The following is a 21,180-nucleotide window of genomic DNA, read 5'->3' as shown; positions in this document are numbered from 1 at the left end:
TGTTTTATGTTGGCATGATGCACACCCTGAAGCCATTTACTTTGTAGTTATGCCCATGTCCCCTGAATGCACAAACATGCATAAAACCACTTTTCACATTTGACTTCGATTGGTTGCAATGTTGCTACGTTATACATTAGAAACTTGCCTAATAATACAACCTGTATGCTGAAGACAGTAACTGTTAAGCCAAGAAGCAGAGGGGGGGGGGGGGAACAGCCTACACCCAAATATACAACCCAAACCAGATGTAGTCTTTGTAATTTAATTGCACCTTCAAGATTTGTCATTTGCAGTGATATTCCCTGTAATCTGTAGGCATATGGACAACAGGTATACCATTCTTTTTAAAATTATTTATTTTGACCAGAATGCATGCCAAAAGTGTGGAAAAGGATGTTGCTTGGCTAAGTAATACCATTTGTACATATACAAATACAAACAAATAATTTCTTTTTTTGCCACATTAGCCTCTTCAGTCCAGTAGAAAGCTAAATAAATAAATATTTATGCAGCCTATTAACATTTGCCAAACCAGACATCATATTAAACCAATGTAAAGAATGTTTTAGTCTATACTGCAAGTATACCAGGACATTTTAAGCAGGTGTGTTAACAATATTTACTTCTTTGGTAGTTGCTGAAGATGGGGACAGATGAAGGTTCTACAAACTGGCATATAAATACAATTGTAATGTCTGGGATTTTTAACAATATTATAAACAACTAACGTTTTTCACCGTTTTATAATAATAGAATAGATCCTAATGGAACAATGGTGTGAGCCTGCCATTTTACAGTGACTACATGAAATCTTGTGCTCATCCTGTGCTTCTTATTGAGACCTGTCATAATCTGTAGCCCTTTTCAAGAGCTCATAAAACAATTATCGCTCAGTGCATGCATTATCATCTCCCTCTATATAAATCCCCACTTGCCCCCTCCTCCAAGCAGTCCTTTTCCTTCAAGCTCTGGTCACAGAGGCCTGGGAGCTTGAGGGGCCTGTGTAGTATCTTAGCTTTTCTCAGGACTGCACATCTATGATGTGAATCTCCTATTCTACCACATCCACAAAGGTGCTCTATTGGATTGATATCTGGTGACTGTGGAGGCCATTTCAGTACAAGGAAAGTTAGAGTTAGAAACCAGTTGGAGATGATCTGAGCTTTGAAGCATTTATTCTGCTGGAACTAGCCAACAGAAGATGGGAACACGTTAGTTATAAAGGGAAGGGCATGGAATCTCCAGCATCCAAATACACACTATAAAACTCAAAAATAAAAGGAGTTTGTTTTGACATTTTCTTCTGTATGAGATGAGCTGAAATGGAACCTAAATGACGGGGAAAAAAACCTGGATGTGAATGAACGTCTAGAGCGCAATTTTCTACTTCCATTTCAATCCTGAATGATCATTGTAGAAATGTAAAGTGTAGAGGTACAAATCATTCAAAGCTTTAAAATGGAGGTGCACATAGAGGTTAATGAATGTAGCTATGGATTCTGGTGATCAGTGAACTGTTGAAGAGGTAAAGAAAAATGGATAGATCTGTCAGAAGAATGACTCAGTTCTGGTTAACAGCTCCTTAATTACATCAAAGTTTTCTCTACTAATTTTAGATTTCGCTACATGTTCTGCATCATTATAGACACTGGATTATATAACTTCCCAGTTAATACCAACAAAGCTCTAGTGCAGGTAAAGCATTTAGTTAGTGTTTGCCAATAAGTTATTAGTTGAAACAAATAAAACTGTTAGTACCAATTTGTGTCAGGTGAATACTGATCCCCCACAGAATAACGCCTCAGGCCTTTACCGTAATATAGGACATTATCTTTTAACCTTGACAATTTTACAATACTTGGTCATGGTCTTTGTCTGTCTGTCAGTCAGTCAGACAGACAGACAGACAGACAGACAACAGGTGGTGCACTGCTTCAAATGGTCCCTTTTGGTGTTATTTTCAGTTGATCATTATTTTCTTTTTGGAATTACTATAATGAGTAGATGCTCTCATACTCCTTATGTGTGTGCAGAACTTCATTCTTTTTATTGTTATGTTCTGCTGCTTGTTTTTTCCTGCTTCTGTTGTTTTCCTGCTCTGTTTTTCTTGCTCTAGGCCATTGCTGAATGGGAAATTGAATTTGTGGTAGTTTTCTTTTCCTATAGCTTATCTGGATACCATTCCCATAGCCAATGGGACCTTTGAGCAAGCCCACAAAGATGTTTGAAGAAAGAAGCTTGCCATTAGATCTCAAAAGAGCAAAACTGGGTATGTCTTTGTTAGCTTTATGCATTTTTCTGGGGGTTTAATTTTTTGCCCTTTTCTCAAGACCTCCATTTTCATCCTGGGTGTTATATCTTAGCACAGTTTTGTTAGCTATTTAGCACTTTACACAATAGTGGTTAACTTACCCACAAAATCACTAACCAGTATTACTTGTGTATTTTATCTATTCATTTTTCTTACACTTCCAGACTGATACAGTTTTACAAATTGATATGTTTTACTGCAAACTATATGGAAGTAATGCTAAGAAAGTGTGTGCATAGTCTGTCTTTGCAAGCTCAAAGATATGTATATTTGTATCTTTCTAGTAGGTTTATTTGACTTTCAAATTTAAAATATTTTAATACATTTCTAATATTTTCCTGAATTTTGTGTGAACGTAACAATCTGTTGTCACCATGGTAGCATAACTGAAAATGGATTCTTCTCAAACATCCCAAGATTTGTACAAGCGGTTTACGCAAGATTGTTTTTTTACTTAAATGAATCATTGCTACAGCCAGCACTTCTGAGCTTATCATATCACACTGTACACCACTGAAACAGTCATCATACAGATAGGTCACATTTTGAGATGCACTTTTCCTTTAAGACATCTCCAACATCATAAGATTACTACAAACGGCATCTAAAGACTTTTTGTGCATTTTTTTTCTTCCCTAGCACGACCATGGCTACAGCACTCACCTCTGAACTGACCATCAACTCTGGAACACTGTGTACCATGGAAACAGTTGCTGTAGAAATGTGTGCCTGCTGCTTTCCATTCTTGTTTTGCAGCCTTTAAGAGCATAAACAAAAGAGCTTTCATGTGATTTAAATATGCTGCCATAAATGCCTTAAAAATGCAAAGGTGACAGGTATGCATGTTTTCTTAAACAGTAGAACAGTAGCAGATAGACAATTAAAAAGAAAATGTGCATATACTCACTGTGTTAAGTCCTGGCCACATTCAGCACACAGACCTTTCATCACAATGGGATGGCTGCATTCTTCTATTCTCACTATAACATCCCTGTGACAAACAGCACATTAAAATATAATCTAAAACAAAATGGTGTGTACTAATGTCCAATACACCATAACATCTGATTATAGTATACGTCTCTTTTCCATTAAGGGGTCGCTTGTTTCAATCCTCAACGGCCCACATAATAGGTATGAAAAGGTACAGAAGCCTCCAAATCCAATAAGTAATTATTTTAAGAATATAAAGTAATATTTTTATTTACAAGATGAATAGTTTAAAAATAATATAACTTTTAAAAAAGGTAAAATATTTATAATGCAGCTATTCCCTATAATTTTAAATTTCTGTGTTACAAGAAAGTTAAGTCAAGCTGAACTTCTTTCATGTTACCCAGCTTAAAAATAACCATGTTGTAGCGTTATTATATGATCAAATAATAACTGTCATACTGTAAACTGCAACCACTAAAATAACTGCCACCCCCATCATCACCCATTCCTCCTTATGCATTACTGCAGGAGTTGTCTACTGTATTACTTGCAAGAGACCTTTACATTGGAGAAACCAAGAGAAGGCTTGCTGTTCGATTTGCTGAACACCATTGGACAATACGAATTAAGGATTTGTTGTTTCCAGTGGCAAGGTATTTAATACTAATAGACAATGCATTAATGACATGTTTGTTGCTATGACAGCAAAGATGTTAGGAAACTCAAAGGACTGAGCTACATCATTGGCCGAAGGAAGATGGGCACCAGAAGATGGGCCTTTGAGTCTTGGTTCCTCTTAACGTTTCTTCCTCATGCTCTAGAGTTTTTCCTTGCCACCGTCACCCTTGGCTTACTCACTTACTCAAAGTTGCTTTGTGACAACTGTTGTAAAAAGTGTTGTATAAATAAATTTGACTTGACTTAAACATATAAGGTAACATCCCTACTCCTGGAACTTTTTTGGGGGGGAAGCAGTATGAATCCATACTGCAGTGTTGGGGAATGTTTGGTAATGTATTTGGTATAATCCATATCGAATTGGCAGCACTGAGTATGCATTAACGATGCCAGTGATGCTGTGTATAGCATTAGTCACTTGGGAGGCAAATATAGATTTTACGGGTTAAGAAGTGACTGGCTGCATTGGGGCATAGTGAATAAAGTCCAAATGGAACTTTGAGCAGTGAGCATGAATTGATGGTGCCAGTGGGGCTGGAAACGGCCTGACTCACCAGGGAAGCCTGTTCAAATTTACTTAAAGATGAGGCTGAGATGCCAGACCTCACTGCTCAGCCTTCTGGTGGTATTGTGGTGATTCAGTGAAACATAGATGAAGGGAGGTGCCTAGCTCATGACCCCTGTGAAGAGTTTGCGATGTTGTGGTTGCTGATAGGAAGTGAGTGGGCTGGGCCCTATGTGAAGCTCGAATGGTTTGACATAGGATATTTGACATCTTACCATGTGCACCATTACAATATATAGGAAATAATATATTCTTTATCGCATTAAACCATTACATGCCGATGTACATTCCATGAGTGGAATGTTTTAATCGTGGTAAAAAATAATCGTAATTTCTAAATCACTTGACAAAAAGGGAATGAATTATTCCAAACATTAAAAAAAATTAAAAAAAAAAAAAAAAACTTAGCTAAGATAAGTTCATACGTAGCGAGCTATATAGTTATAGGTCAAGGTTCAGAAAATAACCAGCTTAGCTAGCTAGCTAGCTAGCTAACTACTTCTTCTGATAGTTTGTATGAATTAAGCAGACGACTTCGTCGGAAAGCTATTTGTCACCTTTCCTTTCTCAACACCTGTGTTGTTTATTAAAGAAGGCCCCCAACCTACATTGTATCCAAATGTGTTTTAAAGTAAAATTATGCTAACCAGATTGTTGAAACCACGAATACAATTAGCCCATACTGTTTCTAAAACTGTTAATTTAAATAAAATATAGCCTTTTCTCATTCTATAAAGGATCATTTGTGCGTGGTGTGTTACGCGGCCTCTAAATGTTTAACGGTATTAAATATCTTAGCATAGCCAACATAAGAGTCAGCTAGACTTATTGCCCCCAAGTCCAGGAAGGGATGAAGCTAACTAGCTAGCTAGCTAGCTACTGAGCAACAGATATACACGCAAAACACCATTGCTGTGGATATAACCTGTTAGCTAAAACAACACCGCAGTTAGCTGACGATTTTGCTGATGGCTTTGAAAGCGTTGCAGCTTACCCAGGGGATAGGAGCTGTCCGAGTTCACAGCACAGCTCCCTCACTACTCCTGCTCGATCTGATTTTACTTTCTTCTCTGGTAATATTAATCTGTTCTGCTGATTCCGCTCCTCTGACCCAAACTCTCCCATCGTGGGGACAGCTACACAGAGTGCAATAACAGAGTCAACATTAACCAACGCTCCGGGTTTCACTTTCCATTCCAACAAGCGCATGTGTCGCGCTCCGGAGGGGCAGCAGATGTCCGTCACTCGGACCGCTGATCCGAATGGAGCCGCACTGTCACCGCCGGAGTCAGCCGGACCCTCCATGCCTTTTAAAGCAACCTTTCTGAACCGCGTAGGGAAAATGACAAAAAAGACGGCAGCGCACTCTGCAAACTCCAAATAGAGAACAGCAACGCAACTACACGAAACCCAGTCAGTCAACCAGTATCTATAAAATGTATACAGACAAAGGTTTAGATCTGGTCGGTCTTCCCGCCCGTAAACAGGAAACAGAAAGCTGCAGCGAAAATGAACACGAACACGAACAACTTCCGATAGACTTCCGCAACAAAAGAGCCCCGTTAAATCAGCACCAAAAAGAAGTTAATGTCAAAGAACTTACATTAACTTCTATACTTACATTACATTGACTTCTGTAGTCTTTGCCCATGTAGTAAAGAAGTCAATGTGCGCTTTGTTATCAATAAATGTATTGTTATCTATAAATGTAAAGTAAACTGTTGTTTAAAAAAAAGGTAAGCCGTTTTTTACATTTCGCTTATGTTTCGAAAAGGGTATCCCCAGACAGTTATTTTTAAAAACATTTTCACAAATATACATGTACAACAAATAAGGCTTAGTATACAACTTTAGTTAAAACAGCAAAATCAAACTGAGCAATTAGCAAAATAAAAGTTAAAAGACTAATACATTAAAAAATAAAAATAAAATAAAACACAATATATAGGTGCCATACACAATTATAGAAATTAAATAAAGTTTCAGTGCATGTTGACTCTTCATGAGTTTCAACTAATCCTGAAACAAATACAAATCTTTGAGGAATATAATAAACTTTGGTGAGGTGTTTAAGAATTTGCATTTATATATAAAAATTTGGCTACAATCCAAATTAAATTTGATACGTTATAAATCATTACAGAAATAAACCAAGTCAAGTCAAATTTATTTATATAGAGATTTTTACAACAGCAGTTGTCCAAAGCAGCTTTACACATGTCCGAGTCCAAGCCCCCAGTGAACAAGCCAAGGGTGACAGTGCCAAGGAAAAACTCCCTAGAGCACGAGGAAGAAACCTTGAGGAACCAAGACTGAAAGGGGGCCCCATCCTCCTCTGGCTGAGAATGGACACTACAGTAGCAACAATATAAACAATAAAGAGCAAAATAAGTAGTGAGATTAAATAATAATAATAAAAATAAAGAAATAAGCAATGAATGTCTATTCTGGTTTTCCAGAAGTCCTAGTCTGGGTTTCATACTGTACGCATCTCCAAAACCCATTTTGCATGAAAACGTCTGTCAAGGGCAATGGGAGAATTAGTTGGTTGTGGTGGAGGGGATTGGGCTACAGCGGGGAGGAAGGGGGGGGGTAGCAGGGCGTGATGGGAGGAGTCATAGCAGTGAGACAGGCTGAGGATCAGTAACAACATGACATCAGAAGTAGGGGTACCTCAGCCAAAAGAGAAAATAGATTATTAGGCATGTACAAATACAAAGGTGTGTAAGTTAGGGAAGTATAATGTGCAAAGATGGACTATGCCAGATCTAGCTATGGCAGCACAGCTACAAGGAAAGAGCCAGAAGGAAACACAGGCATGAGGGCACCCTGGAACATCAGCACTCCACCACTCTTAGTCAACAAACTTAAGTGACAAAAAAGAGGTGAAGTGACAGCATCATAACATCCCAGTTTATCATAACTCTCAATGCCCATGGACCCCCAGATGAATAACTCTATCTTAGCCCCCTGTGGTAGATTTTCTTATTTTTGGTACTAGTAAAGAGCCTTCACCTTTTGATCTAAGCAGACATGGTGGCTCATAATGCACTAATAGTTCGAGTTAAGGTACTGTAGGCAAGACCATTCAGTGGTTTCTAGGTCATTTTATAATCAATATGAAATTTTACTGAGAGCCAATGTAAAGTAACTAAGATAGGAGTGATCAAATTTTTTAATTCTAGTAAGAACTCTAGCTGCTGCATTTTGAACTAGATGGAGCTTGTTTAGGCACTTAGTAGTACAGACAGATATTAAGGCATTACAATAGTCCAATCTGGAAGTTATAAATGCATGGACTATCTTTTCTACAGCATGTGAAGATAGTATGTTCCTAATCTTTGCAACCTCCCCAGTGTTGCGGTTCCCACAGCAATACTACTTGTTTGTTTACTTCTGGGTTTTGTTTCCCTGTGCTCTCTTGTTTTGGTTTCTTTCAGTTCCGCCACCCTGGTTAGTATGCATGCCTTTTACCTCTGTCTGAACTTGTAACCTGGCTAGGATACATTCTATGATTAAATGAACTGTAGGTGTGATTGGGAAACCATCAAGGTTTATTATATAATTAGAGAGCATACTCCTAGCTGTCTTTGGGCCTAATAGAAGCCCTTCTGTTAATCCTGATTAAAAGTGAGAGAACATTTCTCAACATCCAGTGTCTGACATCCTATAGGCATTCCTCAATAATACTAAGATGATATTTGTCCTCTGGGTTGGCAGAGACATAGAGCTGAGTATCATCAGCATAGCAGTGGAAACTAACACAGTGTTTGCATTTAATGTCACCTAGAAGTAGCATATATAAATAAAAAAGCAGAGGCCCTAGAACAGATAATTGTGGGACACCATAGTTAACCTTGTTGTATGCTGAAAAGTCTCCATTCATGTTGACAAACTGGTAGTGATCAGTAAGATTTAAACCAAGAAAGAATCCCAACCTAATCCCAACAACATTTTAAAGTCTATATATTAAAATGTTCTGATCTATAGTGTCAAATGCTGCACTCAGATCAAACAATATAAGCAAAGAGACATAATCCTGGTAAGAACCAGTTATTAGGTTTTGGGGGCAATCACTTTTTCACACAGAGCCATGTAGGTTTTAAATTTTTTCCCCTTAATAATAAAAACCTTCATTTAAAAACTGAATTTTGTGTTTCCTTGTGTTATCTTTGTCTAATATTTAAATTTGTTTGATGATCTGAAACATTTAAGTGTGACAAAATAAGATATCAGGAAGGGGGTAAACACTTTTTTCACACCACTGTATGTCCACCAGAGTATGTGGGTTTTCTTATACATTGGGTGAAACCAACTGATTCTAGTATAGAACTAAAGGCTCATCTCAGAGGGTCTTGGGCACTATCAAAGTAAATATTGAAATCACCAAGAAAATAGCTCTTTCTACTAGAGTGACTAGATTAGAGACGAAATCTGCTTCCGGGTCACAAGTACGCTATGAGCATTTGTCTGCTGCTTTGTTCCGGCTTCTACTTTTTTTTCTCTTGGTGTCTTCCCCTTTTTTGTCTAATTCTGCATTACTGTCCATGTGCCTTCAAACCTCACTTTTTGGTAACTCAACTTTATATGACTGCACTGCTGGATTTTTTGACTGCTGTGTGTTGCCACTTGCTGTACTGCTACCTGTTGCACACCCTGGAACAACCCAACGCAAGTTTCTCTTTTCACATTCCTGACTGGTGTTAACCTACTTCATTCAAGCATGTTACCACTCTCTCATACGTGTGTGATTATTTTGTCCTGACGAGTAGATAAAACTGCCTGTCTTGACATTTGCTAGTGGTTGTGGTCTGTAGGCCAACGTGATTTATCTAACCTGGCTGTGCTCTACTAGTCAGCTTTCAGCTGTGGCAGATGCAGTGTGTATCCTGAGGTTTATCAGGGAAGTTCATCACTGCATCACTGTTTCATCTTAAGCACAGATACAACAGGCTTCCTCTTGTAGTGTTTTTTTTACCCGTCTCAACCTTGAAATAGTTTGTTGTCTACGGTACTTACACCGTGCCACGCATCCTTCACCTTCTGTGAACTATATCTGTCCCGGGCCTGGGTGTATCCCTCACATATGGAGCCTAAATCGATGCTACTACTAGAACTAATGTCTGGCCTATCTCTGTTTCTTCCATGCACATGAACACGAAGTTTGCCTTATTCAACATTCTCTCTCTGAACAACAAATCAATATATATCATGGACATAATACTGGATAGTAATATTGACTTCATGTTGCTCTCTGAATCCTCTGAAACCAGGCCAATATCTGGTGCTGAATGAAGCCACACTTCATGGCTTTCAGTATTTGGATCAGCCACATATCACGGGTCATGGATGTGGACTAGCAGTTTTGTTCCTTTCTAGTTATAAGATCCATAGTGTCCACTTATCCAACAACTTCCTTTGAATGCCTTGCTCTGAAAATAGTGGGCTCAAAGCCGTTACTGATCTTGTTGGTCTACTGCCAACCTAAATCTAGCTCTGTACCTGCTTTTTTACCTGAGCTGTCTGAATTGCTAGTTGCACTTTGTCCATTATTACCTTCAATGTTACTGCTAGGTGACTTTAACATTCATATCGACTAAACTAAACGTGTTCACTCTGCTGATTTTCTCAACCTGTTGCACTGCTTTGATCTCACCAAACGTGTAGCCTCTGCCACCCAACTAAGAGTCATATCCTTGATCTTGTGTGTATGACCTTCTAACGTGCACATTACTGATTTTCACATCTCTGACCATGGAGTAGTACTTTTTAATCTATCCCTGTCTCTCCACTCCATGAGGATGCACACTCCTCATAGTGTCACCTTTCAGAATATTAGACATATCAGTCCTTCTGTATTTTGAACACCCTCGACCAGTTTACCAACCTACAGTCACATACATTACCTGAGGTCCTGGTCAATCATTACACTGATGCTGTCTCAATTGTACTTAACCAGCATGCTCATCTTCGTACACAAGTTGTGACTTTCCATCATCCTGCCTTGTGGTTTATGTCTGAACTTAGGTTAATGAAAGTAAGAGGCCATTAACTGGAGCGCCTTAGTAAGAAAACTAAATGGACAGTTCATGCAGTTGCTTATAATGAACACATTCTCTCCTATAAAACTACCCTGTATAAGGTCAAGGATGACTTCCACTCCACCAAAATGACCAACCTCTGTGGTAATTCAAGAGCCCTCTTCTCCACAAAGAACAGTTGCTACGGCCTGCTTGTAGTTTCCATTTAAACCCTCCAACTGCCCTCTGTAATGATTTTTTGACTTTCTTCAAAGAGGAGTTCAACAACATTTACTCATTTTTTTTCACTTCTGCTGGCCCCTTAGATCTCACTATGTCCTGTCCTCCTGCTGTTAATCATCTTTCCTCTTTTCACAAAGTTAATGAGAGTTGTCATCAGGCTGATCATTGGCTCTAAAGAAACACCTTGCCCTCTGCCTTCCCCTCTGATTAAAGCTTTCAGCCTTCACTCAGCCTTCTTCTAGCTAGCTACCAGTGGTATGTTAAATACATCTCACGTACTTTGTGTTTAGCAACAACCACAGAATACATCGTTCTTGATATTTAGTTGACTATGCTAATGTTAGCTAGCTAGTTAACTAATGGTATGGTTTAGGGATTTCATATCTAATATTATCTACCTAGCTAACATTGGCCCAAACATGTGGCTAGCTTGCTAGTTAACAATGTTTTTATAGATGGTTATTTATGTACATTTACATTTATTGCATTTAGCAGACTCACTTAGAGCAACTTAAATAGTGCTTTGTCATTTAGTTATAGAATGCATCCTAGCTAGTACAGTGTCCAAGATACCATTGAACTACAATGCTGTTGAAATACAGGGATCAATGCTGATTCCTACAAGTGCAACACACATAAGCTCTATAACAGGGTCTATAAAATAGGGTTTACCCATGAAGTATAGAATGATGAATTACCAGGACTGAAATCTTCAGGGCTTTTTAGGTAGCAAGGGGCCATAGTCATATATGAACTCCTAATTAATTACATTGAAATAATGTCTTTGACTGGACCTATGTGGTAAAGCAGATATAACATGAGGTGTGTTGTAAGAATGCTCAATTAATGTATTAATTGTGCTCACAATGGTAGTAAAAAGTATTGTGTTACTTTTTACCTGTGTTAGCTGTGTTCTTTATGCTAAATAACTGTACAAGCTGTGTTTGTATTTTATAATGTTGGTAAAACCATATGAGGTGTGTTCATAATGCTGATTTACTACTTTGGGTTTTCTGCGGAAGAGTGCTAGAATGGCAAGTCATCTGCAAGCATCAAAAATATTATCAAGTGGATCACCATATTTTGAGACTGCTAAACCCCAAAGGCCCCATCTCCAGTAGCTGATCAAGAAGATGAGGAATAATATGTCAGTGATGATTCATTTAGTAATTTTACCCACAGCATTGATGTTGGGTCGGGATCAGATGATGATTCTATCCAGGCTGGTATTAGAACCCCATATGGCTCAGATAAAATGATCACAACATGCTCTAGGGTTCTAGGGTCTCTCTTTGTGCAGTACACCACTGCCTTTGCATAGTTTTCCTTAAAGTACAGAAGGAATGCTGTACAGGTGTTGCTAGGTCACAGATGATAGAACCATGGAGTAGCCATTTTACCTCAATGCAGAATGTGTGCTTGCACTTTTATCCACTGCAATTGGAGATTGTCTCGAGGATAGGATGGCCCTCCACAGTTCAGTCATCGAGGCTGTGTATGAAGAGCTCCTCAGAAGAATTGAGGCCAGGAACAATGTGAATGCAGTCCAAGCATTCAGCAGTAGAAGTCTGGTGCCTTCGGGTGTTTTTAGTAGTTCAACGGTAAGATCTGGTCTAGTTCCTGTACTGTCTCTCCACACACAGATCTTTGGCCATGGTCAGTAATGCCAGTCAAAATGTGGCCAAGAAAAACTGGGTGCCCTTTTAAGACCCCTGACTCTGGCACTTCAAATCAACACACGTCTTGTGTTTTTGCTAACTGTCAGACTTCGAGTTCCAGTAAATTCCAGTAAGCACGTCTTGACACATTTCAATTCAGGAGATTATCAGTGATCTGTTCATGGCTTGTTCAGATACTCCAGATGCATCCAGCACAAGTCCAAAGCCAAAGATTGATGTAATCTTTGAGAACGTGTTCAGTGACCTCAGTCAAAAATGTGGTGCAGAGAGGTTGCTTGGAATAGCATTGGCATGACATGATTACATTATTGAAAATGCTTTGGTTGGTTCACTGACCAAGCTAATTTTGAAATGCAAAAATAACTCCAGATCTGCAAATATGATTCTAACGACCATTGTTTTTGGTGCAGCAGAAGGTGGTATAAAGACCAAAAAGAAATGCTGGATACATCACTTATTGGGAATGATCTCCAGTACCGGCAGAAAGATAAAGTGTAATGTATATTATACATAATATATATTATGTTCTTAATAATGATTAAGAACAACAGGTGCCTTACCAGCTTTTCCAAGCATTACAAGTGCCTAAAACACTCTTTCAGTTCAAGACAACATGTTTTCAACCATCATGTACAGAATGATGAGACCATTTTCTGACATGTATTTCATGTAAAAACAGATTTTACAATTGAATATAAGATGTTTTGTCACATTTGCAATGTGAACAATACAATTAGTTGCAACTCTGTTCTTTTGCTTCGACACGTACTGAAATAGCATTTTTGCGCATTTTAAGCGCCTAAAACACTGCTTCAGTTCAAAACAATATGTTTTCAACTATCATGTACAAAATGATAAGAGAACACTTTCTAAAACGTATTTTATGTCAAAACAGGGTTTTCAAGTGAAAATAAACTCTTTTGCCACAATTGCAATGTGAACAATACAGTTAGTTGCAACTCTGTTTTTTGGCTTCTACATGGTATGAAACAGCATTTTATCAAAACATTGTAGAATGCTCAGACAAATCAAAACATTAAACATTCAAATAGAAAATAAAGGGGCAGACTTCAGAATTAGTGAAAGAGAATAGCTGGTCCCGTCCTTTGCAGGTCAACGTTAACAAGCATTGTTGAGGTGCCCTGCAGAAAATGTCTAACAATCAAAGAACCTACATTTTCATACATTTGTCAGGAGTGATTATGTATTCACCCCACCTTCTTTTACATATTAGTGTTTGCATTTGCTACCATTTTATCCAAACCATACATTAGTCAATATATGCAAACTGATATTCAATACCCACACCAATTGGAACATGTTACCACTACATTCCACGAGAAGACTTCTTTTGACCATATCCTAAAGAAAATTGTTTTTCTATATGGTCCTGAGTCTGGTGGGGAAGTAAGATATCTTACACTGAGGTCCACAGAGGTCTGTATGCAAATCATTCTGAAAGGACAATGACTCTCTATACTCCCTTATTTTTTATGTTATTAACACTTCTAATTCAACATTAACCTTCTTTTCCTTGTAAACACTCTTTTTATTACCTAATCCCAACAAAATAAGTGAACAAAAATAAATGAACAAAACCACTTGATAAAGCTCATCCCTCATTTCCCCCTGCTCCTCGGTATTAAACCCATCCACTGCATTCATGAGACTGCTGAATACGTGGCCTCTAAGACCGAGGCACAAAGGCACCCTTATTCTGATGAATAATTTGTTCTTGCCATACATCAAAGGATATGTGGACTTAGGCTCCCACTAGGAGGTCAAGCCAGTAGCGCAACAGTTTAGGTTGTCCCAGTTTATACCCAGGGTCTTACCAGTCCTCGGTCACCTTCCTCAACTGACCATCATCACTCATTCATCACTCAGGTGTTGTCTATAGTGGCTATATCTTCCATACTGTTTTGTCCACCAAGGAGGCACTCTCCAATCCAGTCCATCCACCAGCCACTAATGACCCATCCAGTTTCCTTGATCAAATAATTAAACCAGCAGTCTGTCATATGCAATGTGGAACAAAGCAAATTTTTGACCCTAACCATCTCGCAACTTTTGCTGTGACCCTAACCATCTCATGCCCCTGTCCCTGACCCTAACTGTGTCATACCTGTACCCCTGACCTGAACTGTCTTACACTCCTGGCCCCGACCCTAACAGTCTTACATCCCTGGCCCTGACCCTAACAGTCTTACGCCCCTGACCCTAACAGTCTTATGCCTCTGGCCCTGACCCTAAACATTTCACCATCTCCAAAATCTAACCATGTCATGCCTCGGGCCCTAACCATAAACCTAAAGCCATCTCCTAAATGCTCACCTCTGCCCTAAAACCTTAACCTTCTCCCACGTAACAGCCCTTGGGCCTAAAATCTAAAACTATCTCCCACTCCTTAACCCTAAACTTTAACCCTGATTGGACATATTAGGACAGACGCCTGGGACTGATCAACCAAAAGTGAGATGCCTCAGAGGAGGTGTCTAGTGTTTTTAAGGCTGAAACATCAGATGATTCTGAGGTACAATATTGATGATGTGTCCTACAAATTCCCAATGCAATAACTAAAATGACCCCTTCATTCAAACGCCCTAAAACACAATTCTCTACCTAACATTAAGCCAACCACACGCATATGGACAGAGACAACTGCCAAAGCTCGTATAGGGCAGTACAATTCTCTTGTCTCCCCATAATACACTCTGAGGCCCTCAAACAGATCATCTGTGCCACCTCTAGGCCCTAAGCAAAAGACCTGACCCCTGACCCCAACCCACCCTAAGCCTAATACACAAATAAATTCTAAATAAAATTATAACAAGTAAATAAGTAAGTAAATAAATAAACGAAGACCCAGACAAGTCCCAGATAAGTCCAGAGAACAGTCCCATGCCTACATTGCAGCCTAAGCCTGGTCTCAGCACAACTAGTTATTGTCTTATTCAGGGAAAACTGAAAAACAGTAATTGATGAAAACAATAGTAGTTCTTAACAAGCGCCAGCCAGAGATATACCCTTGGCTTCTTGTATGTCCACATCAACTGTGGTGAGGGTTGCTGTTGTAAATTCACAAAACCTGACCTATGTGCTACGCTTTTGTTCATCTTTCCCTGGTTTAGGTAGCAGAGTAATTGTCACTATCTATGGAGCCTCTGGCACTAAAGCCAGGATTTAGTGATGACCACTGCAGTAGTCTTTATACTTTTCCTCATCTTATGACACCCTACATCTTCAACACATCACCATCTGTAACATCTTAAATCAAAAGGCAAAAGAGGTCAACATTTAATGACATTCAACAGTTACACTTGCACATGTCAAGACTCAGTATTGCATTCAGATCACTCACAAATGGGATATTACTGTCAGGTGTATTACTGTCAGGTGTATTATCATAAAATCATTATTATAAGTACCTACAATAATTATGCTAAAAACTGCACCGATTACATAAGCAACCAAAAGACCAAGTTAGAATATTAGTAGTATTGTATAGCAGTACTAGCTTCTTTCTTCTTGGGAAATTTAAGTTGTGTCACTCAAGGGTATAAAGGCAAAAGCACTTTGCCTTTAATTTGTGGAATTTAGGGACCAACCAGTGTCAGGTGAGGAAGGTGCCAGGTATTGAACGCTGGAGACAATATCTTCATCTCATGATGGCTCCATCTTTACCAAGTTGCACTATCGATGGGAAAACACAGGAACAGATATGTTACCTAAGTGTCAATCAAATGGAACAAGACCGATTTTCTACTCCTGGCACAGGATGGACAGACAGCAAATGCCAGTATCTACTAGTGTGGACCACATGGGTGGCACCTTGCACTTCATCTCAGCAAAACAAACTGATATGGGAACATACAGATGCACAGTCAAGAACTTAGTAGGCAAACATATCTGCACTCTTAAACTATATGTTACAGAAGCCAATAACATTTAAAACATTGTGTTACCATGTGCTGTGGGAGGATCCTTTGCCTTGATTCTCCTGGCAGGACTCTTATTCTACTGTTGCCACAAAATAAACAAAAATGACACACAAGACATGGGTAATGACATTTGGGAGGTTGCTTTGCCTCCAAAAAGAAAGTCTGTGATCTTCAACATTGAAGATATAATTTTGCTGCTGCGAACACACAGACACGGCACGGTAATGCCTGGTAGGGAGTGGTACCTCATACCCAACACGAGGCGGGCCAGGAACCTCCCACCTGGGAGACCTCCCCGAACGAGGGAGAAAGGCAGACTTCCTGCCTCTCTCGGGTCTGTCTGGTAGGCTGGTATACACAACGCGCAGACATTTACAAACAATTAGTGCCAGTCCACAAACATATAAGGTGCCGTGCTGCCGTGCTAATTCCACAGGCACTGTAGACGTGTCCATGGCCTCTACAGACACGCAGGGGTGCGCACCTCCATCCATTCCCGGCATGCTTCTCCCCTAAATGGTCCTCCTCTCCTCCACCGCTCTTGGAGTGCCCCAGAGGCAGTTTGCCTCTGAGACTTTTGGCAGACCCCTCCAGATTTGATGGGGAGTTCACTGAAAGGAAGGGACTGGGGCTTCAGCCAACCACCCTCTTTATGGTCCTTGTGGGGCACATCAGTCCTCCTTGGCCCAGGCCCGGTAGCCTCAGGCCCCACCCAGGAAATTCCTGGGGGTGTTCCCCTCCACCTCCGGAGTGGACGCAAACACCGGTCGCACTCCTCTCCCCAATATCCTGGGATCCAGACAGCAGTGCGGTGCCTACACACCTCTCGCTAGGAAGTCCATCCTTCACCAATGGAGTCGGTGTCCTGTGGTGGTTGGTCATTCTGTAACGTTGCTTCTGGCCCGAGTGCCACAGGGCGAGGGGCAGGACACACAGACTCCCTTGACGTTGTGTAACATTTAATGACATAAAACACATACAGCAAGGGTAGCACTCACACTCAACACTAACAGAAAACATAACTGTACACTTAACGTTAAACATAGAACACTGATACATTACTAGACAATTACACAGAAACAATGTTATAGCTAGAATACTCAGGGTTGAAACATAAGTAGCGACAATGACCAGCAAAGGGAGCACACATGGACGGGTTTAAATAGACACGAGACATTTAACATTAAACCCTGCACACGTGTGTTCAATCCCGGGGGGGCATGGTTACAACACAAACAGTACATGTGGATCCCCCTGCATGTGGTGGGCTGTACCATACGACTTAAGGGGGAGGAGCAATCCGTGACAGAAGAGGATGACATATACTGCTCAATGAGGGACATTCGGTAGTGAGACGTGGATTGACAAAACCCCCCTGTATATACGGTATAATTGTCCTGCATGATTTTGTTCAACAGTCTGTTCCTGCACATTACACATCCATGATTAATCCGCTATAGAATGATGTACACGTTACCTCATAATATTCTAAATCAACCCTGAAAAAAGTAGAGAAATTGCAGAAAATTGTATGTGTATAAAACAAACAATAAAATCCTAAATGTACCTTACATAACAAATGTCTAAAGTATGAGAGTTTTGTTGTGTTCAATCCCATTTGATAGAATTAGTCATGGACAAGAGATGCCAGCTGCTCATGTCATGCAGCTCTATTCAAGCTTTCCTGGACTTCAGGCTCCTCTTAGTGCTTAAGGTGGTCACAACCAAGAATATAGGATTTATTATATCAGTAACACAACATTAAATATTTACATATCTATTTAAATGTGTAAGCTGTATACCAAATATGGATTTATAATGGTTAATTACATTTTAACATTTGAAGCATTTCAACATATGCTGGCAGTCAAAAAGAAGTGTTCATGCATGTCATACACTGATGTTTAGCAATAGATTTAATATTTCCATCCTGTCTGTTCATGGAAAAGGGGAAAACCACAACAAATGATGTATATTCTAGTAAGGCAATGCAAGATACCACACAGGTCATTGTGTGAAATTTAGGCATTTAAAAGCCATTGAAATTTTATGGAGTTATTTTTTCTCCACACATTTCCTAACTTAGTCCTGTAAGACCACAATGGGTTTGAAATCATGATTGAAATTCATTCAATAAACTGTGGGGCAGCTTGCATATTGTGGTAGATTGCACTAGTGTAAATAGAGCTGTTTTTCAAAATCCTGGATTTGTGCCCACTATAGGGTGTTTACATTTACACTTACATTTACGGCATTTAGCAGACACTCTTATCCAGAGCGACGTACAAAAGTGCTTTGTCATTTACTTATAGAATACATCATAGCCAGTACAGTAGGTTAGAGTCCAATATACCAATGAACTAGAATATTGCAGAAATACAGTAGGCTACAAATATATCTAATGCCAGTACAGAACACGATCTATGCAGAACAAGGGCGTGATTAATCAGAAAAGAACAGGTGGAGCACATTAGTACTCAGAAGAAGGTGATCTGGTTAGTCGGGGATTTGAAAAGTTGCATTTTCAGTGGAGGAAAACAACATTTTAGTGTGGACGAGTAGGCAAAAACATATGAAAACCTGTTTACCAATTGACCTGTTTTAGTGTGCACTAGTCCAGAAGTGAAAAACTACAGCACTGAGCAACAATACTACCCATTTTAAGGTGAACTTACTGTAGAATCACTTTATTAAAACCATAATGGCCATCCAACTCTACAACCCATGCAACCCATCCTAAATATTCCATACAGCACAACTGTTCCTGTTTCCTTTTTGATCAGAACCAAAATGTTTCTATTACTTAGTTTTTTCCTAAGTTAACTGTTTTCCTCAGTAACTGTCCATAACTACTACTATGTTGCTGGCTAGAGAGCTAATGTGTATATATATATATATATATATATATATATACACATATATCCCTATGTATGTATCGGCTATGTATGCATATATACATATATGTATCAACAATGAATATATGATCATTTATTATTCTTTTTTGCATGATGCAAAAACCCATATTAGTCAAAGTACAGCTGCCTATAAATGAAAGAAATTTATGGACACCCACAAGAAAGAAAGAAATGGACATCGGCCATTACATTTATCTAACATTTTATAGACATGCGTATGTACCGTGCCAGTCATTCTCTCAGCACAGAATCAAATAATGTTTTGTGTGCATACTGAGAAGTTCACCTCTACACACAGCCTCTCCACCTGGCCTCTGCCTGTTGCCTTTCACTTTTCTTTCATTCAGGGAAGGTAAAAAATGCCAGGTTTTTTTCTTTGGTTGTGTGATCTACTGTGAGTCTTTTCATATAGAAGCATTTCAAAACCATCCCAACTTTCAAAATTATGACCAAAATGACCCAAACAACAGAGATAAGCAGATAAGCAAAACAATCCTGCAAGATATCAACTCCACATTTCCTATATCTCATTAAATTAAGTGATTTAAAGTTATATAGAAATTATATTGAAAAGCATTGACAGTTTGACTTTGTGACATTTACTCTCAAGTCAGCAGCCGTTTCTGAAGCTGCAGTATATTTGTTTACTGTCGTGTCAATATATTTGGTGATATAAAAGCAGCTCTCTCATCTCACCGGCAGAGGGCGGCATAAACCAATCAGTTTTCCGCTGGGCTTTAAATGACCGCTAGCCGAACCAAGACAGAGACGTTTAAGACATTTCACCTAAAATATGATGTATAATTGATAAGAGGTAGACAAACAAACAAAAAACAACAACAACTGGAAAGTAGGTGGACAAATTAAGGAACGGAAGAAATTAATTTATGACTGATATCGTTATGTTTCTCTGGCTTTCTGACAACACAAAACTATTTCTACAACATTAATCATCTTTACAAATGTCTCCCTGCAACCACAAGACACTTGCAGAGAACAGAGCCTTTTTCTATAAAGCTCCCACACTATAGAATAACCTTCCTGTAAATCTCCAAGACTCAGACACAGTCTCAATATTTAAGGCTAGGCTGAAAACCTATCTGTACATTTAGGCATTTTATTAACTACTTCCCATCTTAGGTAAAGGTGTCGATCTGGGGGTCCATGGGCATTGAGAGTTGTGCTAAACTGGGATGTCATGATGCTGTTACTTCACCCCTCTTTTGTCACTCAAATTTGTTGACTGAGAGCGGTGGAGTGCTGATGTTCCAGGGAACCATCATGCCAGTGTTTCCTTCTGGCTCTTTCCTTGTAGCTGTGCCGCCGTAGCTGGACGTTCTTATGCAGGATGGGTTTTGGACACGAGCACACCATCGGGACCAGACTAGGACTTCTAGAATCCGGAATAGACATTGATTCCTTTTTTTATTATTATTTTTCTCTTTCATTATTTATTCTGCTCTTTATTGTTTATATTGTTAATATTGTAGTGTCCATTGTTGGCCAGAGAAGGATGGGCCCCGTCCTTGAGTGTTGGTTCCTGTCCAGGTTTCTTCCTCACTTCCTTGCCACTGTCACCCTTGGCTTTTCACTGAGGGCTTTTACTCGGACATTTGTAAAGCTGCTTCGTGACAACAACTGTTGTAAAAGGTATAAAGACATTTAACTTGACTTGACTGCTCGTTAACATTACATGAAGTAAACCGAGGTGGGAAACGCCGAACACACGGTTCTCGAAGCATTTATCAGAAACATGAAAACAAACGCGGGCCTGTCTAGCGAATGGCATTTACAGTCTTATAGCGCAAACATTACAGGATAGCCTGTCTGATCCTTATGGGGAAAATGAAGTAGATTCGCGATAACGGTGTAATGAAGCAAGCCCGCTC

The 21,180-nt window shown here is 39.4% G+C and overlaps 1 protein-coding gene across 7 annotated transcripts in view; it reads right to left on the bottom strand.

Moving 5' to 3' along the window:
* Positions 1-5,980, bottom strand: part of ctdp1 (CTD (carboxy-terminal domain, RNA polymerase II, polypeptide A) phosphatase, subunit 1) — a 44,683-nt gene extending 38,703 nt beyond the window's left edge. For 6 of the 7 annotated variants that reach the window (XM_027006698.3, XM_081716240.1, XM_081716243.1 and 3 more), the window contains exons 1-3: positions 5,488-5,980; positions 3,222-3,305; positions 2,978-3,071 (exon numbers count right to left, since the gene is read on the bottom strand). In XM_027006698.3, coding sequence (XP_026862499.2) covers positions 2,978-3,071; positions 3,222-3,305; positions 5,488-5,798 — 489 coding nt within the window. In that variant the 5' untranslated portion in view covers positions 5,799-5,980. Of the gene's footprint in view, positions 1-2,977; positions 3,095-3,221; positions 3,306-5,487 lie in introns of those variants that run through there. The other variant, XM_081716241.1, reaches the window with a different exon arrangement.
* Between the last annotated feature and the right edge of the window lie 15,200 nt (positions 5,981-21,180).

Source organism: Electrophorus electricus, chromosome 6, assembly GCF_041902795.1.
Source record: "Electrophorus electricus isolate QZ-2024a chromosome 6, ASM4190279v1, whole genome shotgun sequence".
Classification (NCBI taxonomy): domain Eukaryota; kingdom Metazoa; phylum Chordata; class Actinopteri; order Gymnotiformes; family Gymnotidae; genus Electrophorus; species Electrophorus electricus.
The sequence above is the reverse complement of the archived record's forward strand: the minus strand, read 5'-3'. Positions and strand labels throughout refer to the sequence as shown.